The following is a 21,685-nucleotide window of genomic DNA, read 5'->3' as shown; positions in this document are numbered from 1 at the left end:
AGATTGCACGGGGCACCCTATTTGGTCGCCCCCATTTAACCTATACCCACTTTTTTAAAAAGTTTTAACTTGTACCCAATTTTTAAACAACTTCAGACCTCTTTCTCCTCCTCATTCTCCTCTTTCGTTTTCTTCTTCTCCTTCTTCTTCTTCTTCGGGTGACAATGATTTTATATGATGGTTGTGAACATATTTTAATGTAATTTATGATGTTTTACAATGGTGAGCTGTTATGACGCTTTATTTTTTGCTATTGCTTAGGGTTTCTTCTTCTTCTTCTTCTTTTTCTTAATTGCAAAATGGGTTCATTAGATTTATTGTTGTTTTGACAAATCGATAATTGGGGTTTGTTCCTGATGATATTTGGAGGTTATGTTTCAAATTTGAGCTCATTTGAAGTAGATTTAGGTATTAAATCGTATATTGGATTGTTATAATTCGAATAACAAATTTCTGTTTCTGGGCAATTTGCACTTCAGGCCTATTTGGCCTTAAGTGCATAAAAACATTTGTTGCACTTTAGACCTTTTGGCCTTAAATGCATCCGAAGTACAATTTTTCACTTCAGACTTATTGGCCTTAACTGTAGTAAAACGTTTGTTGCACTTCAGACCTTTTGGCCTTAAGTGCATCTGAAGTGCAATTTTTCACTTCAGACTTATTGGCTTCAAGTGTAGCAAAACGTTTGTTGCACTTCATACCTTTTGTCCTTAAGTGCTTCTGACTTATTGGCCTTAAGTGCATGAAACCTATTTGGCCTTAAGTGCATCTGAACTGCAAATTTTCACTCCAGACATATTGGCCTTAAGTGAATGAAAACGTTTGTTGCACTTCAGACTTTTTGGCCTTAAGTGCATCTGAAGTGCAATTTTTCACTTCAGACTTATTGGCCTTAAGTGCATCTGAAGTGCTATTTTTCTTTTTAGACTTATTAGCTTTAAGTGCATGAAACCATTGGTTGTACTTCAGACATATTTGGCCTTAAGTGTATTTGAAGTGCAATTTTTTCACTTCAGACTCGATAAGTCTGAAGTTGATCGTAAAGTGAGTACGCTTGCAAACATTTTTGTAAAGTGAGTATAGGTTCAATTGTGACCCCAAAACCGGGTATAGATGCAAAAGACCCAACTAAATCCCCTAATTTAAGGCACTAATAATGAATTGTATATAATTTGTAAGTAATCCTTATTTAGGACGGGTAATATACAAAATTAGGACAATTTTGATAAATAAGTTTCAATTATTGTATAGGAAGGAAAAAATCCCATAAAAAAACATTAGGATATCCCAATAAGTTGGGTGACATCTAAAGAATTAACTCTTTCTTTATGTGAAGCTCTTTTCACTCTTCTTCTTTTGGCATTTCAGATCACTGGTTTTTTTCCAAAGATGAGAAGTCACTCTAGCATACGATGTTGAAGTTTCAAATGTAGTTGATTCTTAAACTCAAGTATAATATGCTATTAGTATTTGAACTTATAAAAGTTTGAAAGTTTGAACCCATGAATCGTTGCTGCGGTTTGAACTCCAGCATATTCAATTGGGTTTTCACTTGTCAAATATTCAAAATCCAACAGCAATTGCTGGAGTTGTTTCCTGTTTTAGTTGGGGACAAAAAATCAATTTAGTCTAATTTAAATGGACCGGTGGCTATTTTGCTAATTTATTTACAAAGTGTTAAACTCTAATAACTGACCCAAAAAGTGGCTAGCCCACCCAATTTTTATAGTATCGGCTGATTCTGCACATGTCCTCTCTTTAGGTCATTATTATTTAGATTTTATCACTATTTTAAAAAGTTATGCAAATATAACCCTTGAGAAATTACTTTTTCCGGATAACTCTACGAGTATAGTATTTATTCATGTAATTTTAGTTTGCTCACAACATATTAGATTGTGATCTAACGTGTAACCTGCAAATTTTTTGCCAACGATCTAATATTTTCTTGTTAGATTTTCAATTTGCCTCAAGAAAATCTTTAATCATGGTATAAAAGGTCCTGCAGCTACAAGATAAATAAAAGAAAGATTATTTAGTTGGATTGACTTATCTTAAGTATTTTTAAGCCAAAAATGACTTTTAAGATATTTTGTAGTGTTTGAATAAAGTAAAAAAAATACTTTTAAACACTTGTTTTTAAGCTAAAATGACAAAAGAAATAATCAAAAGTCAAAAGTTAGAATTCCTAACTTATGACTTATGCTTAAAAGTCACTTAAAATGAGTTCATCCAAACGGATTCTTACTAAACATATGATAAAATATTATGACCCGATGCCTCGGGTTCGATTAGGATTTTTTTTGTTTTCATTTAGTGTCTATTTCTTTTAGGTCATTGATTAATTCATATTCACGTCAGATAGTTTTATTTTCAAGGTAAAAATAAATACTTCTTACCAAAAATAATTACTCTATATTTTTACAGCTTGAATTTTTGGTCAAGTATTTTTAACACTTCGCCACAACCTAACCAGGAATATTACGAGTCAACTCACTCTAACTAAAGTGTAACTCGTTCGCTACCCATGTGCTGGTTTACAATTTTAGTCAATTTTTTCCGGTAACAAAAATTCCTCATCTCTCTCTTCTCCAATCTGATCCAACACTATTCCACTTGGACTCTCTCTCTCTCTCTCTCTCTCTCTCTCTCTCTCTCTCTCTCTCTCTCTCTCTCTCTCTCCTCGTTCTAGCCACCACCTTCTCCAACCTAACAGAATCTTGAGAACAAATTCTCATCAAAGGTAATTAATTCTTTGAACAATCTTTTTTTTCTAGCCATGTACAACACTTGTGTAAGTTCAACTCTTACACTAAAGTGTAATAAAGGGTCAGCTTCATTTTCATCTTATGATCATTCTTTTTGCTCAACTAATAGATTTAGTACACACCCTTTAGCTTATTCTTCCTCTTTATCATCATCATCATCATGTTGTTCTTGTTGTGCTACAAATGCTATATACAGAGTGCCCATTTGCCCTAGTTCTTTGTATGGGCTAAGACAATCAACTTTAATTCAATGTAAAAAACTGATCTTGGGGGGTAGTTTTGATAGATATAATTCAAGATTTCAAGATTATGATGTTGATAGGGAGTGTTATTATGATAAAGTTTGCTCCTTTAAGGAAAATGGTGTGAGTAGAAGAGGAGGGAAATGGGGTAAGGGGAGATATAGGTGCTTGGTGTTTGAGGAAATGAGTGAAAGGAGTGGCGTTTCGGAGTTCGATGAGGCTGAGGTTATGCTCAGCTTGTTGACTGAGGATGTGGATGAGGAGTTGTTTGGTGTGAGAGAGAGAAATGGAATGTCATCTAAGAGAATCGAGGTGGAGAAAAGAAAAAATGAGAGTGGTTCTAATTTTGTTGTTAAGAAGAAAGGGGATAAATCGGGTAATGTGGGGAGTAAGTCGAGGTTTAAGTACGAATCTGAAGTGATTCCATCGAGAAAGGAGGAGAAGAGAAGGGAAGAGAATAAGAGGGAAGACGAGAGAGCATCATTTTTAAGGAGAGAGAGTCGAGGGACAAACCGTAAGGAGGAAGAAAGAGCTTCCTTGTTGAGGGAGTGTCATAGAGATCGAGCAAGGGAAGATGAGAGGGCGTCGTTAAGGAGAGAGAGTCGAGGCACAAATCATAAGGAGGAAGAAAGAGCTTCCTTGTTGAGGGAAAGTCGTATAGATCGAGCAAGAGAAGAAGAGAGGGAGACATTGTTAAAGAGAGAGAGTCGAGGGACAAGGCATAAGGAGGAAGAAAGAGCTTCCTTGTTGAGGGCGAGTCACAACGAAAGAACAAGAGAAGAAGAGAGGGAAAGTTTGTCGAGAAGGGAGGACCACAGGCAGAGACTGAGAAAAGATGGCTCTAGCTGCTCATCATACTATTCTGCTTCTTCAACAGTTGAGCTTGATAGTGAAAGTGAAATGCAGATCGAGGACGAGCGCTTTGAGGAAGAACCGTCAGGGAAGAATGGAGGAGAGTTAAAGAGTGAAGGTGTTGCTCGATATGATGGAGTGGACGGAAGAGATCAGAAATACACTGCTAAACAGGGGGTTGTCTCACGGAAGGACGATTCCGTAGTGGGATTGTATGGTGCGGCTGGTGACTGGAGAAAAAAGTCAGAGAAGAGGCTTACTGACATATCAGTTGAGGAGACTGCGTCAAGAAACGAATCAATGGAAATGCATTCGAGGATATCTCAGATTCATGGAACTAGTTCTGAACAGGTTTCTGGTTCCTCCAAGAAATATGACGATGCAAAACAAGAATCAGCTTCTCTTACAAAGTTTGAGGGGCAGACAAACGGACAACATGGGCAGGCAGGACAATCTAATACAAATCTTAAGTATAAGCAATTCGTGGATACATCTGAGAGTCATGGCCTTAGATCTAGAACTGCTTATGGAACAAGAAATTCTATTCATGAAACGGTAGAAACCTCCAATGAGGCTTTGAGTCAGATTCAGCAAGCAAGAGAAGAATATAATAAGAAAGTTGAGAGCATCATAAGGGAAGATGAATATAGGAGGAGATCACATAGGCTCAATCAAGAGTCTAATATCCAGAAAGATGACATTAAGAGGGAGTCAGTCATTGAGAGAGTCTCTGATACTGAACTCAGAAAGAAGGTATCGAACGAGCAATCCCAATCTAGTCAGATCACTGAGTTAGTGGAGTTGAGGGAAGGAGCTGAACAATTAATTAAAGTAGACGAAACAAGAACTCACGTCTTGCATAGGAAACCAGAGACAAGGATGAAAAAGCAGGAAGATAGTACAAGCCTCCTCAACAAGTCATCAGTAGAATCCAAAGAGCACTCCTTCCAAGCCAGAATAAGAGACGCAAGAAACACAAAATCAATAATGGAATCACATGAGAAAAAAATTTCACTGGGTGCTTCAAGTGCGTCAACTACTCATTATAATGAAACTAGCCGTGTTGAAGTAACAGAGGCAAACAAACGGGAGGTGAAAGCATCTTCCCAAGTATTATCAGGGCGCTCATCAATTATGGAATCAAAGAGTGGAATTTCAATTCAAGAAGTTTCTGATTCAGGCATAAAAAGAGGGTTTTCAGTACAACACGAACACACCCCAGATAGGCCTTCACAACCTCAGCACAAAACACATGGTGAAGCCAGAAGGGATGAAGTTCTTGGTCTGCCTTTGAATTTCCCATCCCATGAAGATGCACTTGGTTCCGCTGATCGATTGCAGAAATCCTCGACTCAGTATGTTGGTGAATTTGTAGAGAAGGTCAGGCATGAGATTTCAAATTCCGAGATTCTGAAGGAGAAAAGGACCTCTGAGACAAAGTTAATTTACGAGGGAGAGCAGCATAGTGAACAAGTTTTAGGCCATCATGGTTCTGGTGATTCTCAATCAAATGAGCATGAATCAAGGCAATCCTCTTTGGTTTCAGGTGCAAAGGGACCTTCAGATGAAATGTGGGATGTTACTGAGCCCTCTGTCAGGGAGCCTCCTGAGATAGAAGTGTCAGAGGATGCAGACAAAGAACAAAAAGCTATTGTCAAGAGAAGTGGTAGGTCCTTGTGGAATATTATTGGAGATGTTGTTCAATTGCGATGGATGTCACGTTCTGATCGCCATTCTTCGACATCTAAATCTGGTGGAAGGAGCTCACCTAATCAATCCACAAGTAGTGAAACATGGTTTTCTGGTCATGAAGCAGAGGATAACAATAATGAGAATGCAAAAAGCAAGAGAAGGCTGAACCAAGAATCTGCATCTATAGACCGGCATCGGCAGGAAAGGTTGAACCAAGAATCTGCATCTTTCCGGCATCGGCAGGAAATGGTTCGCTCTCATAGTCATGAAGAAGCATCCAGCTCATCAAGCTCAAGGGAACATATGAAGGGCACAAGGGTGGAAACATCAGCTTCTCCAATTGTTTTAGAGAGCAGTTTACCATCCAAAACTATTACACTGCCTTCTGCTGAAGACACGCCTGGGAAAAACTTCGAAGGTACCTCTGGCTCAATTGTTCCAGAAGGAGGGCTTCCACTTCCTTCAATTCAGGTGCGGAGATCACCCGTTATAGAAGAAATAACAGAAGCTGGACAGGCTGTTCCCTCTAGCAGTAGCGAAGGGCAAGCAGTTTCAGAGACAGCCGTTGTCTTCAGTGAAGTATCAGGGTCTATGGTTAAAGATGCTGAAATGAGACAGAGAAGGTTTCTGAGGTCCGATCAATTTGTAAAAGACAAGTTTGATGAGTGGGAAGAAGCATTCAAGCTTGAAAGCGAGCAGCGGAAAATCGATGAAATATTTATGAAGGAAGCACTGGTGGAAGCCAAAAAGGCTGCTGACAACTGGGAAGTACCTGTTGGGGCTGTGCTGGTCCATGATGGAAAAATAGTTGCTCGTGGATGCAACCTGTAAGTGATGGTGGCTTATGCTTTTTCCTGTTTCTTCTTTTGTCCTCCTTAGATATTGGTTTTCACATAAAGATGCATGTTTCAGTGTGGAAGAACTGCGCGACTCTACAGCCCATGCAGAAATGCTGTGCATACGTGAGGCTTCAAACACACTTCGGACATGGAGACTTTCGGTAGTTGTTTACACTTTTATACTCTCTTAAAGATTAAGTGAAGATGCCTCCTAATTTTTATGGCTACTGTATAGGTTGGAAAATGGAAGCAGCACTATCAAAACTTTTATACTCTTCTTACCGAAACTAAATTTAGATGAATGCATTGGCAAATAAGGAAAGAATTATATTAGGCAGACATTCAGTAATACTTTGTTAAATGTGATGTACATGGGGAAAGTATGAGTTGAATATGAAAATAGATTTCAACTTTAGGTTACCATAACACTCTCTTTACTTTTCTTCTTTGGCGTGCTTTAGTTTTTTTGTGTGTTCTGATACATTAAATGATTTAATTCACACCTAAGTACTAACATGCCTCTGGTAAGTTAAGTAAATCAAAGAAGGAGAAAAGGTGCAACGGTTGCATATTCTTTCCCTTCTTTTGGTATAACTTTCGATTCTTTTCTTTTTACAGGGAACCACACTTTATGTAACACTTGAGCCGTGTCCCATGTGTGCTGGAGCAATACTTCAAGCTAGAGTTGATACTGTTGTATGGGGAGCTCCAAATAAGCTCCTAGGGGCTGATGGCAGCTGGATTAGGTAAGAAACATCATACTTTGTTCAGTCGATAGCTTAAACAGTTGTCACTTAGTGATTTATCATCTACTCTGGTCGTCTTGGACAAGTAAGAAATGAAACACGTAGGTCTTAGTGTAATATAAAAATCTTTGAAATTCATTCCTGTTTGGAACTGGCAATACACCATAGGAACCTATTCCTCCGACACTCACAGCAGTAAACAAATCTTATTAGACCCACCAAAATAAGAAAGACGGATCTTTCAGAAAATGGATGCGTATCAAGATTTTATCCTACTATAAATCTCTTTTTGTTTCAATCATTAACTTTCTGAATTATCAAAAATTTCAAGTCTTTAAGGTAATCATATTTCTTAATCTGAGGATTTTATGAGCTCAAGGGCTCAAATTGAACAGCACTTTTTTGCCTTTCTTTCTGGCAGTACCATAGTTAGCTTAAATATGATGAATATTCACAGTTTTCTATGTTGATATATGCTGTAATAGTTTTCTTGTTTCGTGGTGTAGCATCTAGAATAATTTAGCTATTTTGCTGCTTTTCAGAAACGTTACAATAGTTATGATTTATTCTTATTTTCTCTAGTTAAAGAATAAAATTCGAAATGTGGAGTTGAAGTTTCATTGGTCCTCAAGAAATCTTAATTTTTAAACCTCTTAGGGGTCGTTTGGTTTACAGTTTAGTTATATATCGATTATAATACAAGGATTGCTAATGCCGTAAATGAGAATGAATTATTATGGGTGGATTCTAATACGGTGGTGAATAATGCTGCAGTGGCTGTTATGCAGAGATTGCCTGCTTTAAAGGCACTTTTGTCTTTAGTTGTCTTATCCACGTATTACAATTCTTATTTCACATTCTATCCCGTATAAAATAATATATAGATTCTCGTATAAGTTATACTAGTATTGGTACTTAAAAACAAAACAAGCTATACGAGTATTAGTAATATGATGATTGGTTTACGATGTTAAACTCCACATACCGGTATTAAATGTCGTATATGTTATGCGGAGTTTAATACCTGAAACCAATTGTTGAATTAGCTATATGGAGATCATATCAGTAAATTTGAGTTTTATATCGAGAACCAAACACTATATAAGTAATTTCGAATTTTATACCAGGATTAAACATCCCTATCCTTCAAACCAAAAACCCCTTAAAGTGTCAGTCATGTTCTTAACCGCCAAAATTCTTCTTACTTTATATGTAGTAGTTACATACTTACATTAGTTCATGAAGGAAAAGTGAATAAGTAAGGATCTGGAAGTTGTGTTGTTTTTCTTCTTTATCGTTCAAGTGAATAATTTTAAAGATGTTTGTCCTAAAAGACTTCCATGTGTGTCCATGTCTCCTTGATGTATTATCCTCAATCTCTTTCTTTCTCTCCCAAAGTGATGCGTGTAAGCATTCCTCAAGTTCCCCTAAATGTAGCTTTCTGCACTAGTCAAATACACAGAGCGGAGCAAGTAATGTTCAGGTATTCTTCCAATTGTGGTTCCTCTCCTGTGTTTTTGCCGTTCATTTATTTATTTCTTACTCTTTTTGCTACTTCTCTTAGCATCAAATCAGTTTACATGAATATTTCTACGTGACCCCAAATTGGAGTGCATATCTTGTGCTACCTTTGCTCGATATGTATGCGATTAATCATACATACAGCTCGCTCCACTAGCTTCTTTTGGTTTTTGAGCTAAAAGCTTTGTGATTCATAATGTTTCAGGCTTTTCCCTGATGGGGATGGAGAAAATGGCTCGGAACCAGCAGATAAACCTCCTGCTCCAGTTCATCCTTTTCACCCAAAAATAACAATCAGGCGCGGTGTGCTAGCATCAGAATGTGCAGATGCAATGCAGCAATTCTTTCGACTAAGAAGGAAAAAGAAGGAAAAGAAGTCAGATCCTCCAACACCACCTTCATGTCTTCCCGTTTCAAGCCATCAGCCAAAGTTTCTCAGCAAGATTCACGACGTGTTTCATATCATGTTCTGCTTGTGATATTTTTTTCTGATTTATCTGGCTGTAAATTTGGATCGATAAAACTCTCTTTCCCTGCTCTTTTTACTGTATTAAAGTTCAAGATTAAGCCAACTACTTCTGTTCTTTTAACACCTTTCTAATTAGACAGGATCAAAATGTACTTTGTGGCCAGACCCCTGACTTAATTGCCAAATTATTGTCCTTCAGGATTAGAGTTGTAGTCCAATGGTTGTAACAACACTTTATTTACTTGTTCATGCTTGTAAATACTAATGAGAGTGCTAGCTTAATAGTTAAGAGAATTGGAAATTGCCACATATGAATGACATGAAAGAAAGAAAGCAACTTGTTTTTACAAGATGTTTGATTGAGACTAGGTACCAAGACATAGCTCAAGTGTCAAAATCAAGAATATCAGTAAAAACAAGAAAAGTTGGTGGTATTTGTTAACCTCAACTCTAGTATCATAAGCATCCCTTATTGTGAATGCATCTGTTTATTTAATAATTCAATCTGCCATGTGTATTAGCATCTCAGATAATTAATTATTAATTACAATTTTGGTAAATAAATATTAGTATTAAAATATCTAACCACCTTGCCTTTGCTGCATAGCTAAGTATAAGCATCCACAAATCATTTCCATACAATAAATGCAGTTTGTCCAAAGAAGAACATAAAATTGACCATCATCATGAAATTTGGTAACAAAGGGACTCGACTATTATCATACTACTTTGCTTTTCTTGGAAGAAAAACTTGCTAAACAAGGGAGAAAAGTATTACTAGTACTTTTTCTTTTGCAATGATGCATAATAAAGTTTTTTTTTTTAACCGATCCGATGTCTGAAGCACATATCTTTCATTTAATCATCCGATATCCGAAGCATACTGGCACGTTCTAGATACAGTCAGACCTCTCTATAACAACCATTCACTATAAAAGCCAAGTTTTTCTCGGAACCGATTTTTATGTAATGTTATAATATATGTCCTATATAACAATATTTCACTATAACAATCAAAAAAATATCGAAACAAACGAGGCTGTTATAGAGAGGTTTGACTGTAGTACTAGGGTAAAGCGCTTCCTACCAAAATGTTCATAATAAAGTAACTTTCACTTAAATGAACTATGAGGAGATCCCAACACAAGTTCTAACTGAACCACCAAGTCACCTACAATTTGGTTCCTTAAAGTTTATTTGCTATATAGACTGAATCATTTATAACTATTTAATGATAGAAAATAATAGGCTAACTAAAAAGTATGACCTACATACTCCTTTATGCTTGAGATGGTAATTGATAGCAATAGATGACCAATACTATATTTTCCTATGGACTGCAAATCTTCTGATGCAGAAACATACAAGAGATTAAGCACATTTTTGGTGCCAATCTTGACAAATGATGAGAGTTGCTCTAGCATTCACATCAAACTATGTTTCCCCTCAAAGCATGTCTACCAAACTCTTTCCTTTCTAGAACTAAAATAATATTGTTTTATTGCATATAAGTAGAGAGCTCTTGACAATCAACTCACTACACAAAATGGCTTCTTCTGAGTTTGTTTACCTTTCCACTTGCTTTTGCATTTGGCTAGTAATGGCTAATGCACAAGCACCAGCAGCATCACCTTCTACACCTACAACCACACCTCCACCTACCACAACACCGGTTGTGGCATCACCACCAACTTCGACACCTCCACCAACCACAACACCTCCGCCTTCTACGACTCCTGTTGCACCATCACAGCCACCAGCAACTTCGGCAGCACCTCCTCCGATATCAGTACCTTCGCCTAAAGTTGCCCCAGTCTCCACTCCAACAACCCCACCACCACAACCTCCACCAACTCCACCCGTCTCAAGTCCATCACAACCACCTGTAATGCCACCACCCGCTCCAGTTGCTTCTCCACCAGCAGTCCCGCCAGCTTTACCCCCGCCTCAGATATCCCCGGCACCACCACCAGTATCTCCGCCCAAGGCCCCACCAGCACCAGCGCCGACACCAGTCACTCAACCACCAGCTCCTCCACCAGCTATTGTATCACCAGTGGCAGCACCAGAATTAGCACCGTCACCAGCACCAGCTCATGGCAAGCACAAGAGAAAGAAGCACAAACACAAGCACCATCACGCGCCAGCACCTGCACCAACTGTGCCAAGCCCACCAGCACCACCAACAGTCCAAGAATCTGTGGAAGTGACACCAGCGCCATCGCCTACTATGAATTTGGTAAAGTTTCCATTAATGTTCCTGTCTGGTAACCGTACTTATTCTAACAAAACATAGTACAGACACATGTACAGTTCTAATATGATAAATTCACTTATTCTCTCTCACTTGACTGCAGAATGGAGCAACGGTTTTGCTGCAAGGAAGCAGATCTAGAATGTGGACGAATGCTGGTTTGGCGATGACTATTCTTTTGACCATCATAATCTGAGTTTCCCACAGATGTTACTTGAAAAGCTATATGTTTCATTGCCAGAAAGAAAATTTTGAAACGAGATGGGACTAATTATGTGATTAGAGGAAAAATAATGTAAAATATGATTGTCATTGTTTTATCTCATCGATATTCTTTTCATCCAGACATTTACATCAATGTAATCGACTTTCTCTCACCTACAAAATGGCACTATCAATAGTATTACTCTCTTGCTAGAGCCTATAGGTATATAATCCACAAGCCTCAGTCAATCTCGATCAGCATCTGGATCCATATTAATTTCATCCTTGAAGTTGTACTCAACCACAAGTCCAAGGTTGTCAACAAATTTATGATACTGAGAGCACCCTGAACACTGAAATGAGAATCTTCAGTTGATACCCAGTCAATTTAAAGATTCTTTAATAATAAAAAAGGAGAACAAGAACGGAGGCAAATAAGACAGCTATACAGACGATATGCAATATTACTCATGCTAAACCAAAGGGCCAAATGGTTGACACAACACTATCTTTTGTAACACAGACAAACATTGATGCCACTGAGAATACCTAGATGATGGAAAACATGAAATGTGCTCAATAGGCCTAGTAGGTTAATCCTCAAGAGGCGCCTTTTACTTTTCTGCTTGCAAGAAAAGGGAACAAAAAAGGTGTTTTTCAGTTCCCTCATGACTCACACTCAAGGAGTAGGATGTTTAAAGGGATTAAATTAAGCTGCAATAGCACAAAGTAGACAAATGATCGTCATGATTGGTTCTGAAACACTGATCCAGTGATCAGACTTAAATATACTCGAACCAAAATAAATGACTGAGTTGGTAATGGAATATTCTCACTGAATAAGCACAATACAAGGGGTGTCCTTCGTACACTCTAAAGAATGTATCGACCATTCCCCCTCCCCCGTCCCCGTTCTTTTTTTTCTCTTTTCTTCATTACCTAGAAATATGAAAGCAGAAGGAAACATCCAACACCAAAATCTGGGAGGTTAACAGACTTAAACAACAACAAAATACTACACCTATCATTTGGACTACAGTGAGTTGTAGGCGTTGTTATTTTACTTGAGACAATTGTTAGAAGTACTGATGCAAACAAGATGTCAAATACTTAAATCTTGGAATTGTAGCTGTTAAGTCTGAATCATGTATGATAAGTATAAGGTCAACATTAGCATCCAACATACTACTGAAGGAAAGTCACAATGGATAAATGTGCATGAGCTAAAAGTTATTTTATTCACGGAAATAGGTAGTGTGAAAGATCCCATGTGTCTCGTACAATTGAGTTGGCTCTGATATGCCAATCAATACTTGCAAGCTTATATTTTAGCCAAATGTTTTAGGAAAGATAGTTCCAATGAAGAACAAATGCAGCATTGTACAAAACAAGTTCTAGTAAGACGATTACCCATTAATACCTTCAACGGTTAAATCACCCATCTAACAGTTCTAGCCTTAAAAAATCTTGGTGAACATACACAATAAAGGGAAGTTATTTTGGTTTTGCTATTACTCATAAAAAGATTAGCTTGGCTTTGCAATTATCAAAAGCTTAACAGCACCGCACACACTCAAACCAAGTACCTGTATAAACACTGTCCCTCTTTCATATGCTAATCTGTTTATGAATCTTTGTGATCGAACACCACAAGCATTACATGTGAACGTCACTAAGAGACTTCTTCTTGGTAGTTTCAAGTTAATAGCTGCTTCCTGCCAGGAAAAAAAATGATACTTAAGTGGCCAAAGAGCAAGTAGTAATTCTTTTAATTGCAAATTAGAAGATCTAGTCATTCTTCACTAAATAGGGGGTCTAAACGTCACATCTTCCAATTGAAGCTAAGTTATTCTTTTCTAAATATGAGGTGTCTAGTCTAGGTGATAACTGACAACCATGCATCAAAACCAAATCTTCCCATAAAGATCTAGTAAAAAAGAGGAAAGGAAACTTCACACTACAGAAAACTAACCACCAGAGAATAAACAAAAGCCTCTTTTACGAAGTACAATTCGTAAACCAAGGATTGCTTTAACCAGTTAAGGTACGAGACAAATATGTCTCAACTTTACATCCTACCAAAATGTGTCTGTGTCTAACTAATTCATAAAACACTACGTGATTTCTTCCTATTTATCCAAGCCTTGTGGATACCTGGTACCTGTTGTTAGTGGCAGGTGACAGGTATCCCGTGGAATTAGTCGAGGTGCGCGCAAGCTGGCCCGGACACCACGGTCATAAAAAATAAAAAATAAAATAAAGCATGCAAAGAATGGCAACAATGTACTTTTGAAGAATCACTTGAAGCAGATGAATTCCCAGATTCTGGTTGTGTTTCAGAAGTATCTTCCACAACACAAGAAACCATTGGAACCCGGAACACATATTCTGATGCTCTCCTCCTCCCATAATTAGAACTCAGCCTGTTATATAAAAAGAAAACATAAAGATAGCGCATAAACCAACACAATTCTCATAGCTACCACTCAATCACAAACTAGTTGGGTTTGGCGCAATACATATCCTCTATATCTTCATCAAATACATATCCTCTATATACACTTCCCTCTACTTAGACCCATTCAATTCCACTACTCAACTTTACTGCATTCTCCATAATACAATAATATCAACTAATATGCCTTAATATCAAACTGGTTGAACTCCGCTATATGGATCCTTTGTATCTATTCCACTTTACATGACACATTTCATTCCCCTACTCAATTCTACATAGTAAAGGTCAGACTGTTATTTTTATTTTTTCTGATAACCAGTAAAGTTCTATTTTTATGCCAAACTACAAAGCCCGTTTCATTCTACTACTCAATTAATTCTACATAGTAAAATTCAGATTTTTTCCCTTTTTCTTTAGTAACCAGTAGAGTTCTGATTTTTATACCAAACTACAAGACCCATTTCACTCCAATACTCAATTCTACTTAGTAAAAAAGAAAAGAAAAAAAACCAATATAGTAAAGTTCAGATCTTTATACCAAACTACAATACCCCTTGCATTTCACTACTCAATTTACATAGTAACATTCAGTTTTTTCTTTTCTTTCTTGAATAACCAGTAAAGTTCAGATTTTTATACCAAACTATAAGACCCTTTTCATTACACTACTCAATTCTACATAGTAAGAACAAAATTCTACATAGTAAAGTTCAGATTTTATTTTCTTTAATAACCAGTAAAGTTCAGATTTTTATGCCACAATACAAGATGGGGATAACAAAAAACAATGAAATTGAAAAAGAAAAAAAAACATGGGGACATAAAAGCTGACCTTGTGGATTTGATGCAGTAGCCATAAGAATTAGGTCTGAAGGAAAGAGAAGAAATAGGGACATGGGTTTTGATGCTGGTAACAGATAAAGAGCAAAAAGAATTTAAATTATTAAAGATTTTGCTGTTTCCTGTTATGGATGTAGCCATAGATGGAGAGTTTGCACAGGGAGAACTGAGGTTTTGTGGAAACTGGGATTTAGGAGTTCTTGAAAATAAATAACTATTGGGGAAAGATTTCAAATGGGTTTTCTTATAAGTACTTCTTTTTAAATTCTTCAAGTTTTTTTTCTTTTTTTTCAGATACATATTCAGGAATTGGGAAAAGGGATTTAGAGATAAAAGAAATATTTTTCATACTACAATTTTTTTTCAATACCATCTTTATAACAAATTTAAAAGATATTTGAATTTCCATGTGAATTAAATATTGAAAAAGAACTAATTACTTTTTATTCTTTTTCTTTTCTTGTTGTGAGCAAGAAGATTTAAAAATAATAATTCAAGACTTGGGTATGAAATTACAAATATTAGTATTTTTATTTATTTTTTGTTTAGTATGCAATAATTTTTTTACTAGTTGTGCAATTTTCTTGCTAAAAAAATCTGAAATTTGTGTTTGCATGTGGCAATTACTAAAAACAAAAAGAAAGAAGAAATATGTTGATAATAATATTAGCATTCTTCTCATTCCAATAGTACAAGCATCAAGCAATGAGATAAGATATTAATTCGAGATTGACGCAAGAAATAGGGCGTCATTTTCATTCACATTAGAAGAATTTTTTTAGTTTACAAGTGTGGATTATTTCCTAGAATAGAACATATTACATATGCCCAGCCAAAAAAAAAAAGAAAAAAAAAAGAGAGAATAGAGAACAATTTGACAATTTATCAACTTGTTCAATGAGATAAGGGTCACATTAAATATTTTTGCATGGGCCTTGATATTGTATTCCCTTGATCAACTCTAAGTTGCAAATTGGAATAATTCAATCTTGTTCATCTACTTCATGAAAAGGAAGTGGCACTGTTTTAACTGCTCTAAATTTCCCTGCATTATTTAGATGCTCATTCTCCAACCTGTTTACATTAAAAATAATGTCCATTAAACAAAACGAGATTTCACTTATATATATTGACAGTGTAATTATTTATTATCGCTACTAATCTTTGAGAAAATAAATAGAAGGACAGTCCGGTGCACTAAGCTCCCGCTATGCACGGGGTCTGGGGAAGGGCCGGACCATAAGGGTCTATTGTACGCAACCTTACCTTGCATTTCTGCAAGAGGCTGTTTCCACGGCTCGAACCCGTGAACTCCTGGTCATATCACATCAACTTTGCCGGTTACGCTAAGGCTCCCTTTCTTTGAGAAAATTAAAGTACCTGTAAAAATTCCACTGTCCTCTCCTAATGACTTCAAGGGCTGCTAAAAATAGCCCAGTTACTCTGTAGTCTACACTTCCAAAATTATAATGCAGAACTGTTTGTAACCATGCTAGCCTCAGTACAAGGTTCAATCCCTGCACATACCAAATTTTCTTAGATCAACCCTTAACATTGATTTAGACTGTAATGTTTTGTTATTGCTTTTTTTAATCTTTTTTTTGGATAGGAGGATTAGAGTTAATACCATGGAGAAATAGTAATAAAATTTTCGATGAAGCATCAATTCATTCCTTAACCAAGGGTTCTTGGAATGACACTGAAGTAAGCCCCAATCTTTAACAAAATCCCAGTATAGTTGATATACAGTTGCAGCACTTGACATTACTATAACTAAGCAAAGCCATCCCATATTCTTTTCTTTTTCATATGCTACTTTGGCTCCTGCAGCTAACATTGCAGACACATATTTTCCAAGATTCACTAGGTGGCTTTTGTGTCCTTCGTCGAACCATCTTCGCGCACACTGCAAATATCAGAGTTGATTCACTTTCTTATGTAAATCATATGAATGTTCAAAGTTAAAATGTTGAAAAGGTAAAGTATCAAACCTGCATTGCTCTCCAGTAATATGGTAAGAAAGAAACTGCATAAGCAAGGTCTCTATAATATTTTGTTCTCATGCAATAACCATAGTCTTGAGTTTTATAGCTTCCAGTTATGTAGTAACATGCTACATATTCAAGGTTTCTGAGCATTGGAACCTGTTTCGTAAACGAAAAATATACATCAGCAAATGTTTGATCTGCTATAGAACTGAAAAATGCTACAGTACTTAGTATTTGCTGATTTTTTGCTAACCTGGCTACAAAGTTGATCAGCCATAAAGAAGTCTAACATGACAACTTTATACAGAGGTGACAATATGATGTTCCTTATAACACAAATGAAGCGATAACGGCTAGATTTGTAAATGATGTTGAATGGGCACACCAGCAGCATAATGAAGACCTGTTGTTGACAATTGTGATTACTTTTACAAACATTTAAGTACCAAAAATTGAAGTTTTTATTCAGATTGTTTTGACTAAATAATAGTGAGAAAATTACCAATAATAAGAGGCCAGGGATTGCTTGAGTTTGATTATAAGAGTATCCTTTTGCTACAAGTGTAAGATGAAGAACAAGGACCCCGACGACAGCACTCATCGATGCAGTACATATCAGGAACACATCTCTGTACTTGAGTTCCTTAGTTTGGGCTAGCTCAAAGATGAAGCTATAGTTTACGCGAGTTTTTCGCCACATAAATATGTTGCAACCATACAGAAAGAAGTGCAAGAACATTAAGCTGAACATGCTGCACAATCATTAGTGTAAATCTCCATTAGATGTTTGAAAGAAATTCCAAAGGTTTATCAGTTAAAGTACATTTGAATTATTTAAACCATAATCCAACACTTGCCTGAGAACAGGATAAACAGTTTCCATGTATATTGTATCAGATTGAGGTCTATAAAGTCCTGTAATATGAGCCATGATCACATATCCGACGAAAAGCGCTAAGAAACATCCTGTGAATAAACCTGTTTTGAAAACCAATCAAGAACCAAATTTAGTCGGTATTCAGTTTGGTAATGTGAAGATATATCTAATATCAAATCTTGTTTCCTTTTTTCATTGTTCTTTCAACATTAGACCAGTGCCACAGGTTTCATGTTATGTTGGTTTTTAAGATTTTTAGGTCACGGGTTCGAACTAGTGAAAATAGCTTCTTGCAGAAATGCAGGGTAAGGCTGCGTAAAATATACCCTTATGGTCCGGCCCTTCCCCGAACCCGCGCATAGCGGGAGTTTAGTGCACCGGGTTTTCTTTAGATACATGACCCTACTCCTATCAGTAAACTGTCTTGATTTTGGCAAACAGGAGATGTACAAACCTTAGAAAAACTAAGCACTATTGTCTTTTGAACACTAAAGGATTCCATTAAAAGTTTCAAGATTTTTAGTCAATAACAAGATAATGGCTAAAAATGGGGTTTCTTTGTCCTCCACTTCTGAAAAAGGTGGACCCTTAAATTCACTTTTTTTTTTCTTCAGGTGGTTAATGGCTGATTCAAGTCCTACTTACAGGACAGGATCCTTTTTATGTTGATCACACTTTGTTTTTATCTGGCTTATCCTATAAAAGAAGTGGTAACTTGGAAAGAATCCACTTATGTATATTATCTTGGTTATTTTCTTTATGTACTTTCAATTATGAACCAATTGTTTTCATGGAACTAAAAAGGGCATCCCAGTACACTAAGCTCACGCTATGCGCGGGTTTCGGGAAAAGGCCGGACCACAAGAGTCTATTCTACGCAGCATGATCCTGCACTTCTGCAAGAGGCTGTTTCCACGGCTCGAACCCGTGATTTCCTGGTCACATGGCAGCAGCTTTACCAGTTACGCCAAGGTTCCACTCCAATTATTTTCGTGGAACTCACCAATGAAAAAGGTAACTGCATCATACTCTTATTTTTGGAACTCACCAATAAAAAAGGTAACTGCATGATACTCTTTTTTCTGAAACTCACCAATGAAAAAGGTAACTGCATGAGACTCTTTTTTCTGAGCAGGTTTTAGGTATTTCATAGCCTTCTTTTTATCATCTTCAGCAAAGTGTTTGATAAAAATCTCTTCAACATCATCAGCCAACTTCAAAGCCTGTGTGACAAATATAATGTGTTAGACAACCATATCTTGCAAATCTAAGCCCATTGCTTGTGTGGGAAAGCACTTCTTTTTCTCTTCAGGATATGGCCACTTAATACTGTCTAAGAATAATCTGATGATGATATTTGATAAGATAGCTATTTGTTAACTTAGTGCCCCACATTACTACATCCAATCATCTTCCAATAATCAAACAATGTCATGCTGCTACATTTTCATGTTCAAAAAGATAACTTTTACAAAGAAAAGGTTGAACAAATAATTAGCTTTCTGATTTTATTTACTTTACCTTGTCTGAGCTGTTGAAGTAAGAGCTCTCCACAACTCTTAAATAGATTGGAAGAACTTGTTTGTTTGTAACCTATGAAAAAAGAAAGAAAAACATGAAAAGTTAACATGGCCATAATAAAAAATCAAGTTAAAAATTTGCTAGTATGAACTTAGGCTAGTAAAAATTTACTTACTTTGTCAAATTTCTTCAAGATCTTTACAAAAGCTATCATGTTCAAGTTCCTGTAAAGATTTCAACAGTGCAAATTGTTTTGTCATCTCTATTTGGCAGAAAAAACACAATCATCAATCAAACAAGAAGTTAGTTTTTGCACAACTTACCTATAAGTTTTAAGGTATCCTAATCCTTTGTAAAGCTCAATAAAAGCTCCCCGAATCATCTTCTCCGCGTGTTTTAGCTTCGTTCTATTGATGTGCAGTTTTCGTCCGTCTGTACCACATTTCTTGGAGGATTGATTGATCATATCATCCCTAAGCAAATAGGATATAGCTGAGAATGTTCGCGTTGGATTCGTTAGAGGAACGTGGATCTTTAAGCTTTTTCCATGGCAATTGATCACTCGTTCGGATTGACTCTTTGATTTGCTGTCTTCCCTCTTGATACTAGTTGATTTTCCTAGTTCACTTGATCTTGGAGAGTCTGTCAATTGTCCATCATTTTTGTTAACTTCATCTATTGAATTCTCTATGTCCTGTTCTTGCTCTGTTCTGTCTTTTGTCGACTCTTCATCTATTGCCAATTAAATAAATGTTTTAGTTCAAAAATAGGAAATTATCATCAGATGAATGCAAAGTATAAAACATTCTATAAAAAGAGAAAGAAAATGAGCATTACTCCTTAATTTCTGTTCAATTATGAAAATGCAAACATAATAAAGGACTAGACTGAATACATATCAAAAACATGAAACAGAGTTAAAACAGGGAAAGCTAAATTATGCAAACATAATAAAGGACTAATCTGAATACATCTAAAAAAACAGAAACAGAGTTATAACAGGGGAATTAACCTGAAACAGAGTTAAAACAGGGGAAGCTGAATTATGTAAACAGAATAAAGGACTAAAATGGAGACATCTAAAACATAAAAACAGAGTGAAAACAGGGGAAGTGTTTTAGTATGAAAGTGTAAACATAAGCTAAAATAGAGACATCTAAAACATAAAAACAGAGTGAAAACAGGGGAAGTGTAAAGTATGAAAGTGTAAGCAGAAGCTAAAATGGAGATATATAAAACATAAAACAGAGTGAAAACAGGGGAAGCTAAATTATGAAAGAGTAAAGAGAAGCTAAAATGGAGACATCTAAAACATAAAACAGAATGAAAACAGGGGAAGCTCTGTACCACAAGAAATGGTGCCTGAAATTGACTCATCTTCTTTTGAGTTTTGGCCTGAAGAAGTTCCTATATCATGATGTTGTTTTAATGCAGCTTTTAACTCAATGAGAATCTCCATTTGCTTCTTCAATGACTCTCCTCTTTCTACAAATTCTTTCTCTTTCGTCCGAAAAAATTTGTTCACCTTGTTAAGTTGAAGATCCAAGAGTGCAAAAAACTCAGCAGCAGCCTCAGTATCAGCAAATTGCTCCAACAATTCAGTCTCATACAAATCGCCCTTACTCAACGTCTGTGCAATCTTCGTATGAACCTAATCACGATCAAAATCCAACATGTTCCACGTTAAAATCAAGAAAACACATAGAAAAACCAATCAAATGTACTAAAAGGAAAGAAAAGGTGAGTACTTGAATGACCCCATGTTCGCGACGTTGAGGTCCAAACAAAGGCAATTTCCTAATAGAGGAAATGAGAGTACTGGAAAAAGAACTATCTTTGTTCTTGTTTTTGTTAGTTGCATTATTGTCAGTGTTGAGAAGAGGGATTTTCTTGAGGTCTTTTTTGAGTTGCCAATAATCAACAAAAGCTTCTTTCCATTCAGGAACTAACTGCCCTTCAAATTGCTTAGAAAACTTAACCATTTTTTTTGCAACAATATTTTGCACAAGTGCAAAGAAAATGGCAAATGCAAATGTGATGAGTTAGTGAAGTGTGTTTGGAATGAGGGGAAAGATTGAAATATTTAAGGAGAGGGAAAAGGGAATTTTTTTATTGGTACAAGATTCTGAACAGGCACAATTCAAATAATATCCAATGGTTATCCTATGCTCTTTCCACTTGTGATATTACATTTGATATAAGTGTTTAGATTCGCCAGAAAAATGAACAAAAATGTTGCTGGATGTAATATTATGTATATATGACTTCTTGGCTAAAATATGTTGTTATGAAATTTCTTTGAAAAAGGTGGAAATTTTTTAAAAAAAAATAAAAATCCTTGAGATCATATGAGAGAAAAAGTGTGGGTCCTAAGTCCATTTTTAAGCTACAAACCAAATATGTACCACCTTTTT

At 36.3% G+C, this 21,685-nt stretch overlaps 4 protein-coding genes across 5 annotated transcripts; 2 read left to right on the top strand and 2 right to left on the bottom strand.

Moving 5' to 3' along the window:
- The first annotated feature begins 2,559 nt into the window (after window positions 1-2,559).
- On the top strand, window positions 2,560-9,333 carry LOC107802134 (tRNA(adenine(34)) deaminase, chloroplastic). Its single transcript, XM_016625582.2, has 4 exons — window positions 2,560-6,381; window positions 6,467-6,554; window positions 7,012-7,139; window positions 8,866-9,333. The coding sequence occupies exons 1-4, from the start codon at window positions 2,780-2,782 to the stop codon at window positions 9,137-9,139; spliced, it is 4,092 nt and encodes a 1,363-aa protein (XP_016481068.1). The 5' UTR covers window positions 2,560-2,779; the 3' UTR covers window positions 9,140-9,333.
- A 1,317-nt stretch (window positions 9,334-10,650) lies between these two features.
- On the top strand, window positions 10,651-11,769 carry LOC107802135 (uncharacterized). The gene is made up of 2 exons (XM_016625583.2): window positions 10,651-11,368; window positions 11,487-11,769. The coding sequence occupies exons 1-2, from the start codon at window positions 10,676-10,678 to the stop codon at window positions 11,577-11,579; spliced, it is 786 nt and encodes a 261-aa protein (XP_016481069.2). The 5' UTR covers window positions 10,651-10,675; the 3' UTR covers window positions 11,580-11,769.
- On the bottom strand, window positions 11,648-15,115 carry LOC107802136 (uncharacterized). The gene is made up of 4 exons (XM_016625584.2): window positions 14,878-15,115; window positions 13,875-14,010; window positions 13,174-13,302; window positions 11,648-11,940 (listed from the first exon to the last, which is right to left on the bottom strand). The coding sequence occupies exons 1-4, from the start codon at window positions 15,024-15,026 to the stop codon at window positions 11,833-11,835; spliced, it is 522 nt and encodes a 173-aa protein (XP_016481070.1). The 5' UTR covers window positions 15,027-15,115; the 3' UTR covers window positions 11,648-11,832.
- Window positions 15,116-15,607: 492 nt separating this feature from the next.
- LOC107802137 (phosphate transporter PHO1 homolog 1) lies at window positions 15,608-21,371 on the bottom strand. Of its 2 annotated transcripts, none has more exons than XM_075248295.1 (13): window positions 21,020-21,371; window positions 20,619-20,922; window positions 19,595-20,003; window positions 19,447-19,495; window positions 19,272-19,343; window positions 18,799-18,973; window positions 17,731-17,851; window positions 17,376-17,625; window positions 17,127-17,276; window positions 16,877-17,029; window positions 16,513-16,791; window positions 16,266-16,402; window positions 15,608-15,959 (listed from the first exon to the last, which is right to left on the bottom strand). In XM_075248295.1, the coding sequence occupies exons 1-13, from the start codon at window positions 21,251-21,253 to the stop codon at window positions 15,869-15,871; spliced, it is 2,424 nt and encodes an 807-aa protein (XP_075104396.1). In that variant the 5' UTR covers window positions 21,254-21,371; the 3' UTR covers window positions 15,608-15,868. The 2 variants fall into 2 exon arrangements, with proteins under 2 accessions (XP_075104396.1, XP_016481071.1); XM_016625585.2 differs by having other exon boundaries at window positions 18,844-18,973; window positions 21,020-21,370.
- Between the last annotated feature and the right edge of the window lie 314 nt (window positions 21,372-21,685).

The sequence above is a fragment of the Nicotiana tabacum genome, chromosome 24 (genome assembly GCF_000715075.1).
Source record: "Nicotiana tabacum cultivar K326 chromosome 24, ASM71507v2, whole genome shotgun sequence".
NCBI lineage: Eukaryota > Viridiplantae > Streptophyta > Magnoliopsida > Solanales > Solanaceae > Nicotiana > Nicotiana tabacum.
The sequence above is the reverse complement of the archived record's forward strand: the minus strand, read 5'-3'. Positions and strand labels throughout refer to the sequence as shown.

What these genes read in the sequence shown, in the direction of transcription:
- LOC107802134 (XM_016625582.2), top strand. Translation starts at nt 2,780, where the DNA reads ATGTACAACACTTGTGTAAGTTCAACTCTTACACTAAAGTGTAATAAA. An exon ending in GTTGCTCGTGGATGCAACCT is followed by an intron (nt 6,382 to 6,466) that starts GTAAGTGATGGT and finishes TGCATGTTTCAG; the next exon opens with TGTGGAAGAACTGCGCGACT. An exon ending in GCTGATGGCAGCTGGATTAG is followed by an intron (nt 7,140 to 8,865) that starts GTAAGAAACATC and finishes ATAATGTTTCAG; the next exon opens with GCTTTTCCCTGATGGGGATG.
- LOC107802135 (XM_016625583.2), top strand. Translation starts at nt 10,676, where the DNA reads ATGGCTTCTTCTGAGTTTGTTTACCTTTCCACTTGCTTTTGCATTTGG. An exon ending in CATCGCCTACTATGAATTTG is followed by an intron (nt 11,369 to 11,486) that starts GTAAAGTTTCCA and finishes ACTTGACTGCAG; the next exon opens with AATGGAGCAACGGTTTTGCT.
- LOC107802136 (XM_016625584.2), bottom strand. Translation starts at nt 15,026, where the DNA reads ATGGCTACATCCATAACAGGAAACAGCAAAATCTTTAATAATTTAAAT. An exon ending in CTTCAAGTGATTCTTCAAAA is followed by an intron (nt 13,303 to 13,874) that starts GTACATTGTTGC and finishes TTTTCCTGGCAG; the next exon opens with GAAGCAGCTATTAACTTGAA. An exon ending in GAGGGACAGTGTTTATACAG is followed by an intron (nt 11,941 to 13,173) that starts GTACTTGGTTTG and finishes TTCTCATTTCAG; the next exon opens with TGTTCAGGGTGCTCTCAGTA.
- LOC107802137 (XM_075248295.1), bottom strand. Translation starts at nt 21,253, where the DNA reads ATGGTTAAGTTTTCTAAGCAATTTGAAGGGCAGTTAGTTCCTGAATGG. An exon ending in TCTTGAAGAAATTTGACAAA is followed by an intron (nt 19,344 to 19,446) that starts GTAAGTAAATTT and finishes CTTTTTTCATAG; the next exon opens with GTTACAAACAAACAAGTTCT. An exon ending in TCCCTGGCCTCTTATTATTG is followed by an intron (nt 17,277 to 17,375) that starts GTAATTTTCTCA and finishes TGTCAACAACAG; the next exon opens with GTCTTCATTATGCTGCTGGT.